Source organism: Pinus tabuliformis, chromosome 3_1, assembly GCF_031772625.1.
Source record: "Pinus tabuliformis cultivar Carrire ecotype Pingquan chromosome 3_1, CPIR1, whole genome shotgun sequence".
Lineage (NCBI taxonomy): Eukaryota > Viridiplantae > Streptophyta > Pinopsida > Pinales > Pinaceae > Pinus > Pinus tabuliformis.
The window spans coordinates 62602714-62625722 of NC_142301.1; the positions used below are offsets into that span (position 1 = coordinate 62602714).

The window sequence follows — 23009 nt, forward strand, 5'->3', positions numbered from 1 at the left end:
TAATTTACCATGATAGATCCACAATATGTCCCCCTTATGACTTCTGAAAACACCTCCAAAGCCTGTAGTGCCTGGGTTGCCTTTAGAGGCCCCGTCATAATTCAGTTTGAACATGTTGCCTTCTGGTGGAGACCATGTGTCTGGAATTTCAGGAGAGGGTGGTGGGGGGGGTGGGAATGGCAGTGGATGTGAAAATTTCTAAATCTACACATCAGAAATCCTACTGCAATCACTGGTTCATCATCTCTTACTTGTTTTTACATCCAACAAGTTATTTAATTATTTAAACAATGATGAAAACACTATTGCAGACTACACTTACATACAGATCATGAACTGAAAATAGAACGAGACAAATACACAAGGGACATCGTTATTTTTGGACAAACGTCCCTAGAAAAACCTAATGTGGGAAAATCGGTGCAACAACTCTGAGGGTTTTCTATTATTAAGTAGTAGTTATGAATACAACTTTGGATGCCCTCTCAGCAATCCAGTTACAAAGATAAAAATATACTGGCAGAAACCTAAGTGAGATTACCTCACTTAACTCGACAAAAATCTCTCCATTTCGGCAACTAGACTGACTGTCCCCGGCTACAACTGCGCTGCCCCTTCGTAGTAGCTGTGTGGGCCTGCGTGGAGCACATTGGGACACTGCGTCAGCACTGCGCAGCCTCCTCTGCTTCCTGGAGCTTTGACGCCAGCCTTCTCGGCTGATCCTGCTGCTCCCCAACTGAATTCAGACTTCTGCTGGAGGGTGGCTTTACACCTACGCTGGAAATGCGTGGGCTCTTCCTGGCCTAGCGTCAGCTTCCCTAGGTTTGCGCTTCCTCCTTCGACGTCTCTCTGCCTCTCTCTGCTGTGTATTCGGGGTCCCGGAGAAGATCCTCCAACCTCAACTATCCCTGCCCTTCTGCTGCAACAGATCACTTGTTCGATTTTCTCAGCAAACCTCGCCCCAGAAAAATTGAACTGATTGATCTCCCAAGTGTATCTCTAACTAACCTTCAAGCCTCCTCTTATACTTTCCTTGTTGATGAATCAACGACCGAGATTAAGTCCCTAATCACCGGCTAAGATTAAAACAGACTTGATCCTCGTCACTTAGAAGTTTCTCACCCATCTTCTTATTAATAGCCATTAATATTTTTATTTTCCTAAGTTTAGACTTAGGAACCCATTAAAAATATTAATTATTTTAATAACTCCTCATCCAGGTGGAATTTCTCCAAACGATTTCTGGGTTCTGGAGATCTCATGTATTCTAGCCCCTCCACAAAATTTCAGAGCTAGAGCACATCCGATGCTACCCAAAATCAACACTCCCTCTTAGCGAGGAATGTGCTCTAGTAACACTTCTCAACAAAAGTACTACACTGATCCACTGCATCGGTCCTCTGTGTTGCTGATGCTTGGCCTGATGCCCTTCATCCACTGCACTGCTGCTTCTTATACTGCTTCCCATGACTCTGCCACTGCCACTGCTACATCTGTACTACAACTCCCTCTCAATATGCTGCATCATGCTGCCCATAGCACTGCCACTGCTAACTGCTGCATTGCAACTTAGTTGTTGAGAAGTAAGCAACTGAAACTTCACCCAAAAACTGACATGCTGGTCAGTATGGATGCCTCGTGATGCTGAAGCTACCTCTGCTGCTAATTTGTGCTAACCCTTTGTTGCTACTGCGCTGTTGCAAACTGCTCTGTGCCTCTCGCACTGCTACAACATCCACTGTGCTGCCTCAGACTTTGGCACTCTAGCTCTGCCACTATCACTCCATCACACCTCGCTCCAACCGACACCCGTCATTTTTCTACTGTCGTTAAGGGCTCCCGTAGCCGTATGTGATCCAAGAGTTTGGGCACCTCAAGGATCCTGCCCCACCATGCAGTCCTCTCGACTACAACTCCATGTCGCCCCACCTCTTCTCCAGAGGCGCATGAGCACTCATGGCACAATCGTCATCCTCGCCTTCCTTGTCAGCTTTCGTTGGAGCAGCCTTCGATTCAGAAGCTTCCTCCTTGCCCTTCTTCTAGGGGCACTGAGTGGCATAATGTCCAAGTTCCCCACAGTTGAAGCATCTGACCTTGGAAATATCCTCCTTCTTTTGCTTCTACTGCCTTTGCTGTCCCGATGATACGAGAGCTGCATCCTCCTCCTCCTCCTTCTTGACCTGGGCTCCTTCGCTGCTACCCTCCGCCTTGGTCAACCTCCTGCTCTCTTCTTTGAGTCACTCTGCCTAAAATACTTTGGACAAATGTCTCCCAGTCCTTGGTGACTGCATTTAGGGCAGTCCTGACTATGAACTTAGGATCTGGTGTAGACCCCACGAAAGTCAACTGGTCTCTAATCCTTTGCAACCTGAGGAGGAAGGGATTGATCTCTTCTCCCTTTTGCATCTGGTACTGTCTCAGCTGATTTTCTAATAGCATCTTCCGCTGGATGGAAGTGCCCTGGTATAAGGTGGTTAGTGTTTCGCACATCTCCCTTGCTGTGTCCTTCTCAGCAATGTGTGGGAACACGTGATCTTTGACCCCATCTAGAATCATGCATTTAGCCTTCGCCTGGGCCTCCTCGTACTTCTGTAGTGGATCATCGTCGACCGAAACAACAACTACTTTCAAGGCATAGTCCTTGATGCGATTTTTGTCTAGGACTGCTAGGATCTTGGCCTTCCAGATGAGAAAATTGGAAGCTCCATCCAATTTGTCCTGATCCCTTAGTCCATTGACTGCCATCTCTGCTAAACAAATATAGGAGAATTTCTGAATCTACACATTAGAAATCCTACTGCAATCACTAGTTTATCATCTCCTACTTGTTCTTTACATTCAACAAGTTATTTACATATTTAAACAACGATGAAAACTCTATTGCAGACTACACCTATATACAAATCATGAACTGAAATAAACTGAGACAATCACACAAGGGACACCGTTATTTTTGGACAATCGTCCCCGGAAAAACCCAATTCGGGAAAACCAGTGCAACATATAGAGGGTTTATATTATTAAGCAGATTTCTGAATACAACTAGGGTGCCAAATCCGGCTCACCTACCAGAGAATAAACTTGGTAGAAATACCTTTATCTGGAGGCAGATATTTTGACAATTCCAACAATTGGATGATCAAACCCCACATATGACAATTGTTGTTCCCAGTGCTGGGCAGCGATGGCTACTCTAAGCTTTACGCTGGAACTGCGTCACCTCCTCTAGGAGCTGCGTCACTCTCCCAGTGGGCCTCCTTTGCTCAGAAGTTGATATGCTGAATTGTTGCTCTCTCTGCCCCACAAAAAACCCCAGCGCTGCCTCTGAGGAACTGCGTCAACCCCTCTAGCTTCTGTGTCACCCTCTCTGGAGCTGCGCTGTCTCTCCTGCTGTTGCTCTGCCTCTCTGCTATGTATCCTCGGCCTTGGCACTGAATCCCCTCCTCCAAGCTGCCCCTCTCATTGCAACTCAAATCACTTAGCTCAACTTTCTCAGCAAACCACGCACTAGAAAAGTCGAATTCTTTGATCTCTTGGTGTATCTCCAACTGACCCTCAAGCCTCCTCTTATACTTTTCCAGTTGATGAATCAACAACCAAGATTAAGTCCCTAATCAACGACTAAGACTAAAACAGACTTGATCCTCGTCACTTAGAAGTTTCTCACCCATATTCTTATTAATACCCATTAATATTTTTATTTTCCTAAGTTTAGACTTAGGAACCAATTAAAAATATTAATTATTTTAATAACTCCTCATTCGGGTAGAATTTCTCCAAACGATTTCTCAGTTCTGGAGATCTCATGTATTCTAGCCCCTCCAAAAAATTCGGAGCTAGAGCACATCCGATGCTAGCCAAAATCAACACACCCTCTTAGCGAGGAATGTGTTCTAGTAACACTTCTCAACAGAAGTACTAGATTGATCCACTACATTGGTCCTCTGTGTTGTTGATGCTTGGCTTGATGCCCTTCACCCACTGCACTGCTACATCCTGTACTGCTGTCCATGACTTTGCCACTGCCACTACTACATCTGTACTACAACTTCCTCTCAATATGCTGCATCTTGCTGCCCATATCACTGCCACTGCTAATTGCTGCACTGCAACTCAGTTGCTGAGAAGTAAGCAACTGAAACTTCACCCAAAAACTGACATGCTGGTCAGTATGGATGCCTCGTGATGCTAAAGCTACCTCTGCTACTACTGCGCTGCTGCAAACTGCTCTGTGCCTCTCGCACTGCTACAACATCCACTGCGCTGCCTCAGACTTTGGCACTCTAGCTCTGCCACTGTCGCTTCGTCACACCTCACTCCAACTGACACCCATCATTTTGCTACTATTGTTAAGGGCTCCTGTAGCCGTATGTGATCCAAGAGTTTGGGCACCTCAAGTATCCTGCCCCACCATGCAGTCCTCTCGACTACAACTCCATGTCGCCCCACCTCTTCTCCAGAGGCGCATGAGCACTCATGGCACAATCATCATCCTCGCCTTCCCTGTCAGCTTTTGCTGGAGCAGCCTTCGATTCAGAAGCTTCCTCCTTGCCCTTCTTCCGGGGGCACTGAGTGGCATAATGTCCAAGTTCCCCACACTTGAAGCATCTGACCTTGGAAATATCCTTCTTCTTTCGCTTCTGCTGCCCTTGCTATCCCGATGATGCGAGAGCTGCATCCTCCTCCTTCTTGACCTGGGCTCCTTTGCCGCTACCCCCCGCCTTGGTCAACCTCCTGATCTCTTCTTGTCGAAGAGCTGCCCACATCTCCTCCCAACTGGGGAGAGTCGCTCTGCCCAAGATACTTTGGACAAATGTCTCCCAGTCCTCGGTGACTGCATTCAGGGCAGTCCTGACCATGAACTCAGGATCTGGTGTAGACCCCACGGAAGTCAACTGGTCTCTAATCCCTTGCAACCTGAGGAGGAAGGGATCAATCTCTTCTCCCTTCTGCATCTGATACCATCTCAGCTGATTTTCTAATAACATCTTTCGTTGGATGGAAGTGCCCTGGTACAAGGTGGTCAATGTTTCCCACATCTCCCTTGCTGTGTCCTTCTCAGCAATGTGTGGGACCACATGATCTTTGACCTTGTCTAGAATCATGCATTTAGCCTTCGCCCGCGCCTCCTCGTACTTTTGCAACGGATTAGCGTCGACTGGAACAACAACTACTTTCAAGGCATAGTCCTTGATGCGATTTTTGTCCAGGATGGCTAGGATCTTGGCCTTCCAGATGAGAAAATTGGAAGCTCCATCCAATTTGTTCTGATCCCTTAGTCCATTGACTGCCATCTTTGCTCAACAAATATAGGAGAATTTCTGAATCTACACATAAAAAATCCTACTACAATCACTGGTTTATCATCTCCTACTTGTTCTTTACATTCAACAAGTTATTTAAATATTTAAACAACGATGAAAACACTATTGCAGACTACACCTATATATAGATCATGAACTGAAATAAGCTGAGACAATCACACAAGGGACACCGTTATTTTTGGACGATCGTCCCCAGAAAAACCCAATTCGGGAAAACCGGCACAGCATATAGAAGGTTTACTTCTGTGGGGTCTACTCTAGATCCAGAGTTCTTAGTTAGGACTGCCCTGAATGCAGTATCCGAGGAGTGGGAGACGTTGTCCAAAACATTTTGGGCAGAGTAACTCTCCCTAGTTGGGAGGAGATGTGGGCAACTCTTCGACAGGAAGAACTCAGGAGATTGACCAAGGTAGGGAGTAGTGGTAAGGGAGTTCGAATCAAGAAGGAGTAGGATGAGGATGCAGCTATCGCATCAACGGGACAGCAGGGGCTACAAAAAGGAAGAAGAAAGACATCTCCAAGGTCAAGTGCTTCAACTTGTGGGGAGCTGGCACATTATGCCTCTCAGTCCCCCCAGGAAGAAAGGCAAGGGAGAAGCTTCCGACTCAAAGGCTGCTCCAGCAAAGGCAGAGAAGGATGTCGAGATTGATGACGATTGTGCCATGATTGCTCATGCGCCTCTAGAGAAGAGGTGGGGAGACATGGAGTTGTAGTCGAAAGGACTACATGCTGGGGTAGGATCCTTGGGGTGCCCAATCTCTTGGATCACATCTGGCTACTGGAGCCCTTAAAGACAGTAGCATGATGACAGGTGTCGGGTAGAGCAAGGTGTGATAGAGCGACAAGGCAGTGCTACAGTGCAGAAGTCTGTAGTAGCACAGTGGAGGTTGCAACAGTGCGAGAGGCACATAAGAGGTTGCAACAGTGCGAGAGGCACATAAGAGGTTGCAACAACGCAATGGTAGCAGAAGGAGCACAAGATAGCAGCAGAGGTAGCTTCAGCATCACGAGGCTTCCAGACTGACCAGGATGTCAATGTTTGGATGAAGTCAATTACTTACTTCTCGGTCACTGAGTTGCAGTGCAGCAGTTAGCAGTGGTAGTGTTATGGGTAGCATGAGGCAACTTTTTGAGACGGAGCTGCAGTACAAATGTAGTAGTGGCAATGTCATGGGCAGCAACAGTGCGGTGGATGTGGGGTAGCAGGCCAAGCATTAGCACAGAGGACCGATGCAGAGGATCAATGTGATGCTTCCATGGTGAAGCATTGCTAGAGCACATTCCTCGCTAAGAGGGAGTGTTGATTTTGGGTAGCATCGGATGTGCTCTAGCCTTGAAAATTGGTGGAGAGGTGCACATGAGATCTCCAAGACTCAGAAATCGTTTGGAGAAATTCCACCCGGATGAGGAGTTATTAAAATAATTAATATTTTTAATGGGTTCCTAAGTCTAAACTTAGGAAAATAAAAATATTAATGTGTATTAATAAAATATGGGTGAGAAAGTTCTAAGTGACGAGGATCAAGCTAGTTCTAATCTTAGCCGTTGATTAGGGACTTAATCTCGGCCGTTGATTCGTCAACAGGAAAAGTATAAGAGGAGGCTTGAGGGTCAATTGGAGATACACCAAGTGATCAAAGAATTCGATTTTCTAGGGCAAGGTTTGCTGAGGAAATCGAGTTAGTGATCAGAGTTCTAGTGAGGGGTAGTTCAGCAAGGGATTTTCATCCGAGGTTGAAGAATACATAGCAGAGAGGCAGCGCAGTGCTGGTAGAGACAACGTAGGCCTTAGAAGGGCTAACGCGGAGGCCGAAGCGCTGACATAGAGGACACAAAAGGATGACGCAGGTGACCTAGAAGCCGTAGAGGTTGACGCTGGGCCTCAGAGGCAGCGCTGGGGAGATTCTATGGGGCAGATTGGGAGCAGATCAACAGATTTTGAGCCGAGAGAGGGTGACACAGTTCCAGAGCAGTGCTTGGAGTAGCTTTCGCTGTCCAACATAGGGAACAACCAGAGTCACTGTGGGGTTTGATCATCCGCTTGCTGATTTGCTGGAATATCTGTCTCCAGATAGAGGTACTATTGCCAAGGATATTCTCTGTTGGGTGAGCCATTTCTGGCACCCTAGTTGTATTCACGAAATCTGCTTAATAATACAAACCCTCTATATGTTGCACCGGTTTTCTTGAATTGGGTTTTTTCGGGGACAATTGTCCAAATTTAAAAAATAATGGTGTCCCTTGTGTTATTGTTTCAGTTTATTTTAGTGCATGTTCTGTATATTTGTGAAGGCTGCAATAGTGTTTAGTTCGATGTTTATGCAATTAAATAACTTGTTAATGTAAAGAACAAGTAGGAGATTGTAAACCAATAATTATAGTAGGGGTTTCTGATGTGTTAGATTCAAGAATTTTCACATCCTGTCCATGGAAGTACCTTATATACATTACAATTGTATGCTTCACTGGGCTAACTTGCTTATCTCAAAGTATATGTGTGCTCTCTTATTTGTTAATTGCAGTCAAGGCAAATCTCTAAGTATAAATGGCAGCCAGGCCTTTATTCCGGATGGGGCTCCTTTCCCAAACGGTGTGAGGTCTAATTGGGACTACATACCGGGGAGACCCACTATTGAACAACTATCTATGCTCCCTCACATTACTCACTATCTTCAAAGTGTGGACTTCTTAAAATGCGGAAGTCTATTTTTCTTTAGTGGAGACATCATCATTGTCATTGTTTAGTGGATCTTCAATGATGGGTACACCTCCTTTGACAACCACATGGGCATGAGCTGTGCAAGCCATCATTGTAAATATTTGACTAAAACCTTCTTCAAAATTAGAACTTGCATCGGGACTAATTGCATTGTTAGAGTTCTTCCCTTTGCCATTTATTGGATTATTAGCATTTGTACCCTCAAACTTCAGCCCATATATAATAGGATTTTTATCTAGCAGTATATTTTTATAAGCTCTTGCCCACTTAGGGGATGCCAACTAAAAGATGAATGGAAAATGATTTCGAATCTCTTATTCTCTAGACCGACGACTTAATAAAACTCCTCTTTGCTTTGTGTCTTTCAACACTTTTCCTTAAGTCAAACCTTCACACAATATTGCAGGTTGCTTGTTCAATCAACTGATTTGATAGATAGAGCTTAGGTTACAAATGATGGCGACTACATTGTTTGACAATGGCAGCACTATATGGTGGTGACTTGGAATGATCATGAGCTTTGGGCTCTTAGAATGGCAGCTAGGCAACTACAACAACGGCTTATACTATTCAAACTTGATGTCTAGCATCAACTCTCTCAACTTGAAGCATGGTGGCAGCTATGCGACTCCCTCGATTGATAAGGGGTGGTGGCGGCTCCCTTTAATTCCTTTTCAATTTGATATGCAATGGCTGCTATTTTCTCTTATTGATGGTTGCATGCAAATATTGGCCCTCTATCTCGAGTCTTTTCATCACAATCTGGACATCATGATCTCCTTGCTCTGATACCATTTCACGAAATTAGCTAGATCACGGAATTCCGAAACCCTAGATAGGGTTAGTCACATAAGTAAGCACAATAACACTATGATATTACAAGAATCCTTGAGTGAGTTCTAATGGGATTCACCTCTCTTATATGGAGTTAGAGAGGTGATATTGTTCAAAACCCTAAAAGCTAATAATAACCAAAAACCTTACAGTCGCTAAGGTGACTTTATTATGCATGTATTCTTATATTCTAACGTCAAACACATTAAATTGTTTATTGTCTTAGTTGTGTGTCCTAGGAATCTTGGTATTAAATATTTTAAGGTGGAGCCTAGGTGGGTCTTGTGAGTGACTACGAGAGAAAAAGAAAAAGAGGAACCCATTGTGTGTTTCACATATGAATGGACTGTATCATAAGGTGTAAGAGAATGTGTCATAATTAGTTGCAAGGGAATATGCCAAGTAGAGTACATTTGGCATGAATGAATCCTGTGAAAATTGGTAAATTGGTGAAGAGTTCAAAGTCTCTTGGGGTGTATAAATATGTGTACTTGTATGCTCTTGAGATGACAATCCAAGTAATGTATAGTGAGTTAAGGTTTCTCTCTTGTTTCTACTTGTTATACTGTAATATGGGCTTCATCATGCCAAAAAATAATGACAAGTTGGCTCTTAGAGCTCTGATGGTTCCTAAAGTTATGAACAATGTTATATGAATAACAATTATATCATTTCCCACATCTTAACAGTCATGAGTTGAGAACAGGTGATGCAATTTGGTCATTGGGTGATAAATTGCATCCTTGTATGAATGCACGATGAATCTTGATTGATGCTTTCAACTTTCAAGCATTTTCAAGCTTTTAAGTTTGGCGGTTGTCTTACATTTGAATGCAGTCCAGTTACAGGGTATCTTAGCTATTCATATTATGAATGGTATCTACTACCAACAAAGTTTTGACCTCTACCCAGTATTTGGTATCTACAATTTTCACCCCAAAATTTGGATTGAGAAATATTTTTCCATCTAAAAAAGTTGGTCAACATTAGATGAGGACAAACTTTTGATCTTAAAAGGGAGTGTATTCTCTCTGTGAACTTCCTTGCACTACACAGTACAAACATGGTTTGATTTCTGTACATTTGCTTGTTCTAAAAATTTTTGGTACTAACAGTTCATCCATAACACAATGGACTAGAGCAATTTTGCAAATGCCTGGTTGTATGCAATCTTCTTTATCATGATTGATTTGTGCAAATATGATGTCTGGACCTTTGCGAGTTGAACATTGCTGATTGCTGATTTAAGATGATTTTATAATCTCGTTCTTATTTTGGTACCTCAAGTATGAAATAATTAGACCGACCTAGCGAAATGTAAAATAATGCACTACAAAGTGGTTAAGTCACATTTTAGTCATCAGACAATACCATGTGAACTGTAAATGGAATTCATAGCAATGTTAGTAAAATGTAATACAACTGCAGTAAGTTTTGGCATTTGTTTTTCCCACTTTTAAATTGACATCTTTTAGCTTTTAATTCACAACAACCATCATCACTGGTCTCTTAATCACTGGTCTCTTACATTGTCTGCTGCTCAGAGGAGAACTGGAGGATTGGTGATTTGGAGGTCAGGGGGTTCTGTTGTTCTATACAGAGGATTGAACTATGAACCACCTTCTGTAAAATCTGCAAGACTGCAATCTGAAAACAATCAAGGGGTTGCTTTGGATCATGGGAGATGCATGCTATCTGAGGCCAAAACTGTTTCTGTAAACAAGCCAATTGGTGGAGTTGATGGAAGCAACACAGATGGTACATTAATCAGAGATAAGGCAGCTGATATGGTCAATGATGATCATGTATCCAGTTCTCATCTTGGCAGAGACAGCATTGATAAAAAACAGCCTGTTCAGCCAATTGGCGAGGCAGACTATGAAAATGAAATAGACAAAATATTGGATGGATTGGGTCCACGTTTTACTTATTGGTCAGGTTCTGGACCTTTACCTGTAGATGCAGATTTATTGCCAGCTGTAGTTCCTGGCTACAAGCAGCCTTTTAGACTTCTTCCTTATGGTATGAGACCAACATTGGGTAATCAGGAAATGACCAAACTGCGAAAGCTTGCAAGAACAATACCTCCTCACTTTGCATTAGGTAATTTGTGATTTGGCCATTTATTGTTTAAAAATTAAAATTAATGCTCCAGATTCGGACCATTTTGTGCGTCCTTGATGTGTTTCAATTTGTATCTCATGCAAATTTGCTCATCTTTCTGAAAAGGGAGAAACAAGAATCACCAGGGTTTGGCTGCTGCTATGGTGAAGCTGTGGGAAAGAAGTGCGATTGCCAAAATTGCAGTTAAACGGGGTGTTCAAAATACCAGCAATGAAAGAATGGCTGAAGAAATTAAGGTGAGCGATTTTCTGTTACTGCTATGATAACTATTAAATTGTTTTCTAGCTCAGTCATGTAATAGTTCAGAGAATCAGAAGATTTATAAGTATATAATGAAAGTAGGTGATTTATAGTCCATATTAGGCTTCTTTTCCACTAATTCCACGTAGTCAATAATTCTTGACCATCACATCAATTGGAATGTCATCAAGATGTTTTCTTATACACTGCATGTACAGTTGCTACTTACCTAATATTGCCTCATTTCTTCCCTACTTTTCTAGATCAAGCATAAACATAAAATGGTTTCTCTTACTACTAGTACACTTTGAGGATGAAATGATTGTGAATATTTTCACATCTCTAATCATAAGAAGCTGGGGGTTTATTTTCAATCTTGGTAATCTTCAAGTAGAAGCAGGCAGCTGCATGCCTTTTTTGAGTGACTTGGATTACTCTATATCTATGATTGCATGTGCTAAATTTATACACAGTTTCCTTTACATGCATGTAATATGTATATGTATCCTAATACACACACACACACAGTGCACACATGTGAATGAATAATCTTTAATGCATGCACACAAAGTTGGTGTATTAATGCACAAAAGTATACATTGCCATGGACGATGTATGTATGTGTGCATCTGCTATATCTATAATTTATATTTCTATTTAAACTTAATCACCATTAATTGTAAACCCATACATCCATTCATACATGTCACTCGGCCTTGCCTTGCAAGCTTGCCCGATGGGTCCAGATGGGATGAGAGGGCTCATGCCCTTAGGGTCCACAATATTGAATTTGGTAGCTATGGTCGGTCCTCATAATTAATATTTTTACTCCTAATGTATTTATGAAGCATGTTCTTCATGCTTGTGTCAAAAAGAAAAATTATAAAGCATGTTCTTCATGCTCCTTTTAAAGGAAGAAATTTGAATTTTTGAAAAGAGAATTTTTGGCTCCAAAAGAAGCTAACTCAGCCTCCTCCTAGTCAAGTCGGCCCCAACCTAAGAGGCACCCATTCGGCCCAGCTAAAGACTATAAATATAAGGCATTTGACCTCCCTTCTTGGTAAGCAATTTGGATCTGTCTGAGGCAACGGAGAGGCATATTCTGAGGTAGTGAAGAGGCCCATTCTGAGGCAGCGAAAAGGCTATCTGTTGAAATAGGGCAAGTTTTCTGTGATGTTCCCGAGGCAAAGTTTGTGGACCGAAATTCCCGAGGCAGACCATTCAAAGTGAAGACCGAAATTATCATCTCTGTGGCAGATCGAACTGAGGCATATCATTCTGAGGCAGACTGAAGTTATCATCTCTTTGATAGACCGAAATTCTGAAGGACAAGTTTCTGAGGTGATCAGAAGGTTGCAGTACCGAGTTTAAGGATGAAAAGGGAGACCGATATTATGTCCTAGCAGAGCAGACCTGACTGAAGTTTTTGGGCAGCCATTTGACTTGACTAGGATGGAGTTGGACCAGGTTTGACCTAGATATATGGTTGGTATGTTTGACCTTGTATTTGACTGATTTATGTGTGTTGGACTTGATGATTTCTCTAAGGAAAAGGTTGCTTGGTTCTTCCCCATGTTGGTTTTCCCAGGGTAAACTCTTGTGTTCTTGAGTGGCTGTCTCTTTATGATCCTCTAGCATTTTTGTTTTACTGTTGAAGTTCTCTGTGTAATTGTTTTATGATGAATGACAAATGTAAGAAAAGATCAATCTAAGGGAAATAATAAGAAACAATTATCAGTTTAGAGGACTATTGAAAAAATCAACATGGTTTCAGAGCTATGGTGGAAGAAAATTCTTGAAAAAGAAGTCATCTCCAGGGCTTGATCTGTTATGAAAGGAATCCTAGTCTGCAAGAAACCCTAGTCCAAGCCACAAAAATCCAATTCTTTGATAAAGGGTTGCCTAGTTTAAAGGTGAAAATTTTCATCTTGTTTATTGCTGGAAGAAAACCGTGATTCAGTCTTGCATTTATGAGAAGGCCGAACTATGTTGAAGAGCTTCAAACCTCAGACCAAACTCCTATCCAAGCCTCAGACATGTTACAGGAGCCGAGATATCTCAGGGAATCCGAGAGTCATCAGGAGGCCAAAAAGCTTCGGAACTAGGCCACAAAAATCGAATTAGATCTCAGGAAATCTCAGACCGAGGATCTAAACTATTGCAAAAGTTGACCGAACCTCAGGAGCTGTGTCCATTGAATAAATTTGGTTGTTACATTGTGCTAAAGCCTACACTGTTATGATTTGGGATCAATGATCAAGACCTCAATTGTTTTTGCAGAAGATCTCAGAGCTAGAAAGCTTGATCTGCCTGTCTTGATGTTATGCTTTTCAAACAAGTCTAAATTGCTTCAAAAGTCCAGATAGAAGTTGCTAATGTCCATTGCAAAAGAAAGATTACTTCTCAGATTTTTGTGAACCAAGGTTATTTGGTATAGGCCGAAAAGATCTGAGAGAGAAAAAAATCTCAGAAGGCAGTGAAGGTGTTCTTGCTTTGTAAGCTTTTAAACAAGGACAACTGTTACAATTATTGGAAGAGCCGAGTTCTTAAATTTATTGAGAAGTCGAACTAATGTCACCTTAAAGTAGCCCAAGGAAGTTTGAAAAGTTTTATGTCTGAAGACATGCTAGCAAAGTCATTCTTTGTGAATTCTGGAATGCACTGGGTTGATATCTTAGTTTGAAGTAAGTTTCATGAACCTCGTAATTCTGTTATGGCTACTGGAACAAATGCTACGGTTGAAGTGTTGAAGATCCACAGTGATGGATTTGTCATGGGAATGCAGACCTACAAGAAGTCTAGTGAAATTAATAAGAGGTAGGTATCATCACCCACAGTAAATTTTTATCTGAAGTATTCATTGATCTCAATGATCTCTAGTCATTATAAAAGATTTCTGTCAGCAAGGACCAAGCATAGGTTGTTGGTAGGTGGTTGTCATTGATGTCAACCCAAGCAGCACTAGGAGCTACCCCGATCTTCCATGGCAAATTTGACATGGAAATTCATGGATTCTTGTGACAAGATCCTTCCAGATAGATTCTACTCGACGAGATGTTTCCGTTGATATATGGTACGCCTCGTGGTTCCTCCTGGTTTGAGAGAAAATTGAGGTTGAAGTTGAAGACCCAGTTTTGTGGGCTAAAACCCCAGGGGGTAGAGACATGACACCTTATTCACCAACGGTTGGCAAAAGATGACAAGAATTCTCACCGTAATCTCACCACGTATAAGTTCAATAACTTCAAGATCCAAAGGTAGTAAACCAATCATTGACTTCACACTTGTGCAGGACCATATGCACCAAGCCAATAATTGACTTCAAATTCTAGTGAAATTAAAAAATATTTCTAAGCATAATCCTTAAATCACAAATATTAAATAGGGTTATTAAGGGTAATTAATTAAGTTTACTAAAAGCATCATCTTAAGAAGCATAGTAAATTAGTTTTGTCTCATAAAAAGTATGACTCCTACCGTAACAACTACTATCTCCTCTCCATAAGACCAATGACTGTTGATTTTTGGTAGCATCGGATGTGCTCTAGCTTTGAAATTTGGAGGAGAGGCTAAGGCATAAGAAATCTCCAAGACCCAGAAATCGTTTTGAGAAATTCCACCCGGATGAGGAGTTATTAAAATAATTAATATTTTTAATGGGCTCCTAAGTCTAAACTTAGGAAAATAAAAATATTAATGGGTATTAATAAAGATAAGGGTGAGAAGCTTCTAAGAGACGAGGATCAAGTTTGTTTTAATCTTAGCCGTTGATTAGAGACTTAATCTCAGCCGTTGATACATCAACAGGAAAAGTATAAGAGAAGACTTGAGGATCATTTGGAGACAAACCAACAGATACTCAGTATCTCAAGGAAAATTGATTCTCAAGAGAAGGTGATAGATTTCAGAGGGAGAGTTGCAGGGTGGAGGAAGAGGAGGGCATCAACCACAGGCAGTGACTGAGGAAGAGGCGACGCAGAGACAGTGGGAGACAACGTAGAGAGAGATGCAGTCCAGAGGAGAGACGTAGCCCTCACGCAGAGGGATGCAGACCCATTCAGAGCCATGTTGAGCCACGCAGAGTGACGCATAGGTGGGAGTAGGGTCTCCAAAGTGTCAGAAAGTGTCAAAGGGAAAGTCTCAGGTGTTGTCTTTCAGTTTCTCTGTAAAATCATTCCTTGTAAAAGCAATTATTGCTGAAGATTAATAAAGCCCTCATTTGCTGCACCGGTTTTCCCGCATTGGGTTTTTCCGGGGACAATTGTCCAAAAACAACTGTGTTGATGTGATTGGTTCTTGTGCATGTATTTTTCCCTGGGTAATTGTGTGATAACTGCAGTAGAATTTATTTTAATATTTGCTGAAGGGATTTCGTAAATAACTTATTGTATATAATAAGTAGGTGAAGTAAATCAGTTGCTGCAGTAGAATTTCAGTTTAGAAATTTTCACAACGACATCCTTACTTTAGGTTTGACGTATCAATTTAATAGTGTTTTATTAGGAAATTGTGTTCCAATTTTTAAGGCCTCCAATGTTTATTATTGGAGCCCCTTCTATGTTCTTCAACGATCATCCTAGGTCTATAAAAAGGTGACCCTACCTCACCTATTTCTGTATGGACTTCAACGGGTGATTAAGTAATAATAGCTCTGAATTTTCGTCCACACTTGAGGAGTTGTAACACAAGTATCAACAGAGGGTTAAGATTTGTTTTTGGTCTCTTGGAGGTTTGGTCTAATTGCAGGGTGCCTTGCAAAAGGAGAGCGAAGAAATTCTTGATAATATTTTCTGAAATTTCACAGGATCAACAAGAAGGATAGGGTTTTGTCTTAAGCTTGCTCTTGATGATTATTGGTACTGTTCAGAGTACAGGACTTGTGCTTCAAGAGAACGAGGCACTGGATAGGATAGTTGTTTTGTCTTGTGGTTCGGTTAGATTACAGATCCATTGGAGCAAAGCTTACAACTACACTATTACAATTCAGATTTGTGGTTTAGGCTTGAAATCCTCCCTCGGAACATCAACAATCATTAACTAGTAAAGGAGAGTAAGTTCAGGTCAGTGTTTGAAGACGTCACTTGAAATTCTTTTAAAACCATCCTGTTGCAGGTCACTATGTAGAGAAAAAAAATGAAGGTTTGATTGGAATTAAACAAGACTCTTATTTCGTTGAGACACTGTAAAATTTTGTCAAGGATAGTAAGTGTGTCAAGGCCAGTTCTTTGCTGTCGGACTGTGGCTAGGGCACACCAATGTTGCAGGAAACGCCCCCCCGGGATCTAATGACCGAAGCGCGTCCCGTACGGATTCATACAGGAAGCGCCCCCGGAAGTGCGACTCCAAAATTCGGAAACGCGGTTCTGCCTGTTTTGGACGCTTCCTGGAAATTCCGGAAGCGTCCCTCTGAAGCGCGCTTCCGAATCTCCGAAGTGCGCTTCGTACGTACGAAGCGCGGCACTTCGTATGGCGAAGCGTATGGTTCCGTACACGCTTCCGGAAAAAGCGCCGCACAGTTTAGAAAATTGATTTTTTTTTTGGTATTGTAGGTGAGTTTGCATATTGGGGGTGGGTCCACCTTGGGTTAGGGTGAGGAATGAAGGCAAAAAAAATATAAATATAGCAGATACTCCCTCATGGTAATGTTAAATTCTTAAAGTAAAAGTGATATTCTCCTTTATTTTTCATTTTCATCATTTTACTTAAATTTTTAACATTACCATGAAATGACTGAGGATGTTTGAGAGTGGTTCCAACCTCATTGGACTTCATATGGAGAAAATAGAATTTCATATCCTATTCAAAGTTCAACAGACTTAACAGTTTTCAGGAATTCAGGATCAATGGGATTGTGGCATTTCATTAGATTTTATCAAGTATGAAGGTATGCAATTAGCATTTAATCAAGAGCACCAAGCCCTATATGTACCCTAGTGTTGGTGGTGTTAATTGTTGAACTCCTTTGTCATGCCCTTAGCAAAAAATTACCTTTCAATCAAGTCAAAGTCATCGATCAACCATGTAAACATTTTTCTACCATATTTTAAGTCTTGAATTAGGTAGTTTGATCAAAATTGGGCAATGTTGCCTAATATCCCTAGACAATCGAGGTAGAGGCAAAGGCTAGACAAGAGGAGAAGAATCTAGATTCTAGATGGTTGATGCATCTAAATGGTTGATGCTCGAATAATTAATCATTAATGTACAATGGATGCTATATCTATCTTGATTTATGCAAAAATATGCATGTTTTCATGTCTTCTACAACTAATTTGGTATTTGGAATGTTTGTTTTGAGTATAAATGCAAAAAAATATTAATATATATATATATATATATATATAGCAGACGCTTCTGTAGACGCTTTGCTTCCTAGATTTTTGGAAAATGACGCTTCCGCGTCCCCGCTTCCAAAAAACGTCCCCGTTTCGCCCTCGCTTCGTGCAACATTGGGGCACACATGCTGCTACAGTTATGCAAAACTTTCAAGACCAGTCCTAGTCAAGTCTCGATCTTACCTTAAAGCAACATATTTAATCATCCTGTATCAAGAGTTGAATCGGGTTGTTTTTTTTTAAACTTAGGACTGAGTAAGGGTGTCTAACAATGTTTGTTTCTAGGAGCATGTATTGTAGTCTTTTAGAGAAAAAATATTAGTCTAAGGTCACCACGTTGTAGAGGTAGCAAAGGGTTTAGGATTGTTGAAATCTGCGATAACTTCTGAAGCTCTTGGTGGCATCTAGCAAGGTCCAGGTGGGAGACCAGGTTAAGTATCTCAGGTATGTTCATGTTTGTTGTTGCAATATTATTATTATTACAGTCATTCTAGAATTGTTGCACTAACTCTCTATTGCAGGCAAAGGTAAGTTCTTTGGTTAAGGGATTAAATGTTTTATTCTCCTTTGGGTATTGGGTTTTGCTTGGCACTATCTTTCCTTGCAGGTACAAATTAGCTCAAGACACCTAAAGTTAAAAGCAGATCCTTAGCAGGAGCAACATAAGAAACATCACACAAGAAACAAAGCATAGGCATTAGGGCAAAAGAACAAATTGAAGTCAGAAGCAGTGACAACAATACAAGAACAAACCAGAGCAACAACAAGATTCTCCATCAGCTTAGTTGGTATAACAGTCTTGTATACAAATTGTAAAGAGTCTGTCCAAGAGTCCCATTTATCAATTGAAGTCAAGCATTGTACATCTTGTAATTGGGCCATTGTCCCAGTTTTGGGAACCCAAACTTTGTAAAGAGTCTGTGTCATTGCCTCGAGTTGAAGAAGGCAAGTTTGTTTTGGGAAAAGGACCTTGGTTGTTGCTGGGACAAGGGTCCTTAGTTTGTTGGGACAAGCGTTTAGGTTCTAGTGTGTCAGTTAGTCAAAAAAGAAAATCATTGTAACATTAATCATTGTCCCTGGTAGGGGAGTCCACACTTTTGTTTTATTTTTGTCTCTATAGGGTGGTAGGGTGGTGTTATGCAGGTGAATGAAGTCACCCACAAGTGGGGCATGTAAACACTTCAGGGTGGTAGGGTGGTGCTAGGGCGAGTTGTGGCTCGCTAGGGTGTTGGGGCATCCTTCTAGTGGGAGCTGGAGAAGAATGCTTTTCTAGAGTTCTAAGAAGTCGTAGCTTTCTTTTCAGTTGGGGCTGAAGATTAAAGAACTTATTAGAAAAGCTCGGTGGTTTTGTGTTAAATTGGCAACTAGGGCCAAACTCCATGTGGGTTAGCTTATTTATGGCAGCTAATATTTTTATTGGATCCCTCTCGTCGAGAGGTGTAGGATTGATCCAAAGATCATCCGATTCCAATAAGTATTTATGGAGATATGAATTTATTTTGTTTATGTAATTATAGTCAAGCCGACCAGCACATATGTAGGCTCTAGAAGCCCAACCGACGTGTCTATTCAACCTCTACACTTTTAGTATAAATAGATGAGGATTTGAAGTAATTTGCACATGTATTCTTGAGGTGATCTCCTCTCCACGTCTGGGTTTTTGGAAGGAGAGAACCTAAAGATACGCTGGCCCAAGGGTGATGCCCTAACCGCAGGAAGCCGCAAGCATATGAGGATGAGCAGCAGACAAAGACCTAATACGAGGCACGCAGGCCCTAATCTACGCAGTCAATGGAGTCTCCTTCAATGTAGCAATGACAACATATATTCACATCTATAGAGATATATACATGCTGTAGCATTATACGCTAATCATAAATATATACGCAGAACAGTTATGTTATATGCATATTCCGCAGTAAGGTTAAGGCAGCCGCAGTCATATAAGGAACAACCGCAGTAAGGTTAACGTAGCCGCAGTCAAGCCGCAGTCATGTCTTACAAGGAGGTCTGGACGCAGTGCAAAAGGAGACCTGTAGCTGTCAAGAGGAGTACTAATATGCAGTATGAAGGTGGCCATAATCCGCTGTCCCAAGGTCCTTATTATGCAGCCCTAATCTGCTGTTAAGAGGCCCATTCATAGTCTTGTGAAGGCTCCTATTTGCTGTCATGAAAGAGACTCCTTATCTGCAGCAAAAGATGGCACTTATTCACAGTATAAGGACGTCTGAAAGGACAGCATATAAATTTGGATTGCTGTAGGTGACAGCATGATCAGTGAAGACATTTAAGACATGCCTTAAGGACTGTGTGAAAGGTTGGTAAGCCACTGCTACATAATGAAGGAATGCGTTGAAGAAATCTGCCCTAGATCAGCTTATGTAAACAGTTGGATGTTGGAAAGGGCTGACAGCAGAGTCAAGTTCTTATAGGATAAAGTATTGCTGCATTGATGGTGCTTGGATGCTGTTTGATAAAGGACTGGAGGCCTAACTTGTTGCTCGGCTAGGCCGCAGGCCATAGCTAGCAACAAAGGCTGTTCTCAGGATTTCCAATTAGACCTGGACAGCAGTGCAGTGGTGGAGTCTCTACTTAGTTCATCACAGCCTTAGAAGGCCTGCCTTATTGACCATATGGAGAATGGAGGATGATGTCCTATCTTATGAAACAGGGACAGCTTATGCAGCAAGAAGACTACAGCGTTCTGGGAATTATATTGAGTCAAGGCTTGACTATGTTTGACTCTGTGTGATGAGCTTCCTGTTGATGATACTTGGATGAAAGAGTCTGTCCAGTTTGACCAGCATTGACTTCTCTGGTCAAGGGTTTTCTACTGCTGTAACAAAATCTCAGATTTGTATATTTGTACTATCTCTCTCTGCTGAACTTTGAAGAACATAAAAGAAGAATTGATCAAGGGTTTCCCCACACATTGTGGGGTTTGTCCCTGGCTTGTGCCACATCCTGTGTCCTCTTGTCTTGGCTTGTTTTCTGCGTTTTATATTTATGTTCTATCTGCAGTTTATCGTAATGCTGATGTGATTGCTAACTGTGAAAATTTAAATAAATTGCTCTAGCATAGAACATACCACAAATTAACATGGTATCAGAGCTAAGGCGAAGACAATGCCCAAGCAAGAGTGAAAAAGCAATCACCGAAGACAGTTGGGACAAGACAGAAGGATCAATGGGGTGAAGTCAAAGCAGAGAATGTTATTAGAATGGTGCAGCAAAACTTCTGATGGCATCACTTCATTAGGAAGTTCAGATCTAAGGGTAGGAAGGAAAGGTAGATGTGTTGGTTATGAGTTCGGCCCTTATGCGAAGGAGTGCCCGAATGACAGAGATGCGGGTCATCAAAGACAATGGTCGACTCTTCCACGAAAGCAAGGAACCCCAAATCTCTTTTATGTCCCTGATCGAACCTGATGTCCATCTCAGAAATGGAAGTCAAAGGTTGCAGGGTGGCACTTATCGATATAAAGGTACGTGTTTGAAAATAGATCTTTTAAAGATGTTTTTGAGTTCAGGGTTGTATCAAGTTGCAGGAAGTTCACTAGGGACCATGTCCATTGACTCAAGGTCTGTGAGTCAAATGGTGACTAGGATGCCTGTATTCAAAAGAAGCATGCAGGTACATGTCTGAAATGTACCGAAGGAAAATATTATAAGGGGACCATTCCCCTCATACAGCTGGTTCACAGGTTTGGAACAACTCGAGGAGTTTGAGAATCATGATTAAGGAATCTCATGTATACAGGCGGAAAAAAGCCCTCTATGGCTTGAAGGAAAACACCTCGGGCATAGTATGAGAGGATTGATAGCTTTCCAATGCAGTTGAGATTCACTAGGAGTGAAACCATTACTCGAAGGTTGTGGATGATAAACCTCTCGTACCGGCACCTATGTCTGACAGGTGCAGACCCTCTCATTCATAGGAGACAGAGGGAGTTGGATTCTGAATGTGGGAAGATAAGATGCAAGCTTGTGACTGCCTCGATGATCTTAACTTTCAGAAGTTATATGGTAATGATGCCGGACCAGATTTGGGAAATGCCTCTGAGTTTCATAAACTCATTCGCATTGATGTTCTTGGAGAAGCTCCGTCCGGACATCTGTGTTGCAGTTAGCATGGTGAGCTCATATTTGGTTGAGCCTCACTAGATTGGTGCCAAGAATCTTCTAAGATATCTTCAAGGCACAATCTCTCATTAATTGAGATACACTGCCGGAAATATGAAACCACATGATTATTCGAATGATGAGTGGGCAGGCAGTATGGAGGATCACTAGAGCACTTCTCAGTGCTGTTTGCCTCTATATCCTGAAAGAGCAGAGGAAGCAGAAGTCGGTGACTCTGAGCACCACCATGCTGATAGTATGGCCTTCTGTGAGGCAGTCTGGTTGTTGAAGCTCTTCAGTGAGCTGTTTGTACACATGATGAATACCATTGTGAATCTCTGTGACAACCAGAGATGGGATTCGATTATTGAGGAATCCCGTATTTGACAATTGCTCCAGCAGATAGACATCAATTACTGCCTTATCTGGGATATGGTAAGTCGATGATCAAGGAGGCTCCATCACACTGAGATGATGTACAGGACAGAGCCCTGAGAAAAGATCAAATTAGTGATTTTCCTGAACGACTTGGAGTCGTCGAGAGACCTTTGTAAAAGGGTCCTGCATGTTGCATACATTGAGCTCTGGGAGCTCTGAGGGCTTGCGGTTATTACTGGAGCAACATACGACCACAGGGTGACTCACCCTCCCCTGGTGGTGCGCACTGAAACAAGATGATTCGCTCTCTTGTGGGACAAGATGATTCGCTCTCTTGTGTAGCAGGATTGATGTGTTCTCCTGTGAGGCCTGGATTGATGTGTTCTCCATGGCGGTTGTAGCAGGATTGATGTGTTCTCCTGTGAGGCCTGGATTGATGTGTTCTCCATGGCGGTTGTAGCAGGATTGATGTGTTCTCCTGTGAGGCCTGGATTGATGTGTTCTCCATGGCAGCCTGGATTGATGTGTTCTCCATGGCGATTGTAGCAGGATTGATGTGTTCTCCTGTGAGGACAGGATTGATTAAGTTCTCCTGTCGAGGCTTCCTACCCATGCAGTCTGGGACTCATGGGAAGTACCTCTCATCTGATCAATGAGCAGGGAAATGAAGTTAGGGACCATAGTAATACCGATGGACGCATCGTTGTATCTACCGTACTCCCTACGCTAGGATGTCCTCCATTGATCTGGGATCAATGATACTGGTCTGGGACCAGTGGTAGGAGTTGTACATGCTATGACGCTGACTTCGGGTCGGCTGAGACTGGTCTGGGACCAGTGGTACATACTCCGAGACTGACTTCGTGTCAGTGCAGGACTGGTCTGGGACCAGTGAGAGTCGTACATACTATGACGCTGACTTCGGGTCGGTTG

The 23009-nt window shown here is 42.1% G+C and overlaps 1 protein-coding gene across 1 annotated transcript in view; it reads left to right on the plus strand.

The window, feature by feature from the left end:
• Nucleotides 1-23009, plus strand: part of LOC149185787 (CRM-domain containing factor CFM3, chloroplastic/mitochondrial-like) — a 173792-nt gene that overhangs the window by 36648 nt on the left and 114135 nt on the right. The window contains exons 2-3 of the mRNA XM_089410798.1: nt 10422-10980; nt 11107-11237. Of these exons, the coding sequence (XP_089266924.1) occupies nt 10422-10980; nt 11107-11237 (690 nt within the window). The remainder of the gene's footprint in view (nt 1-10421; nt 10981-11106; nt 11238-23009) is intronic.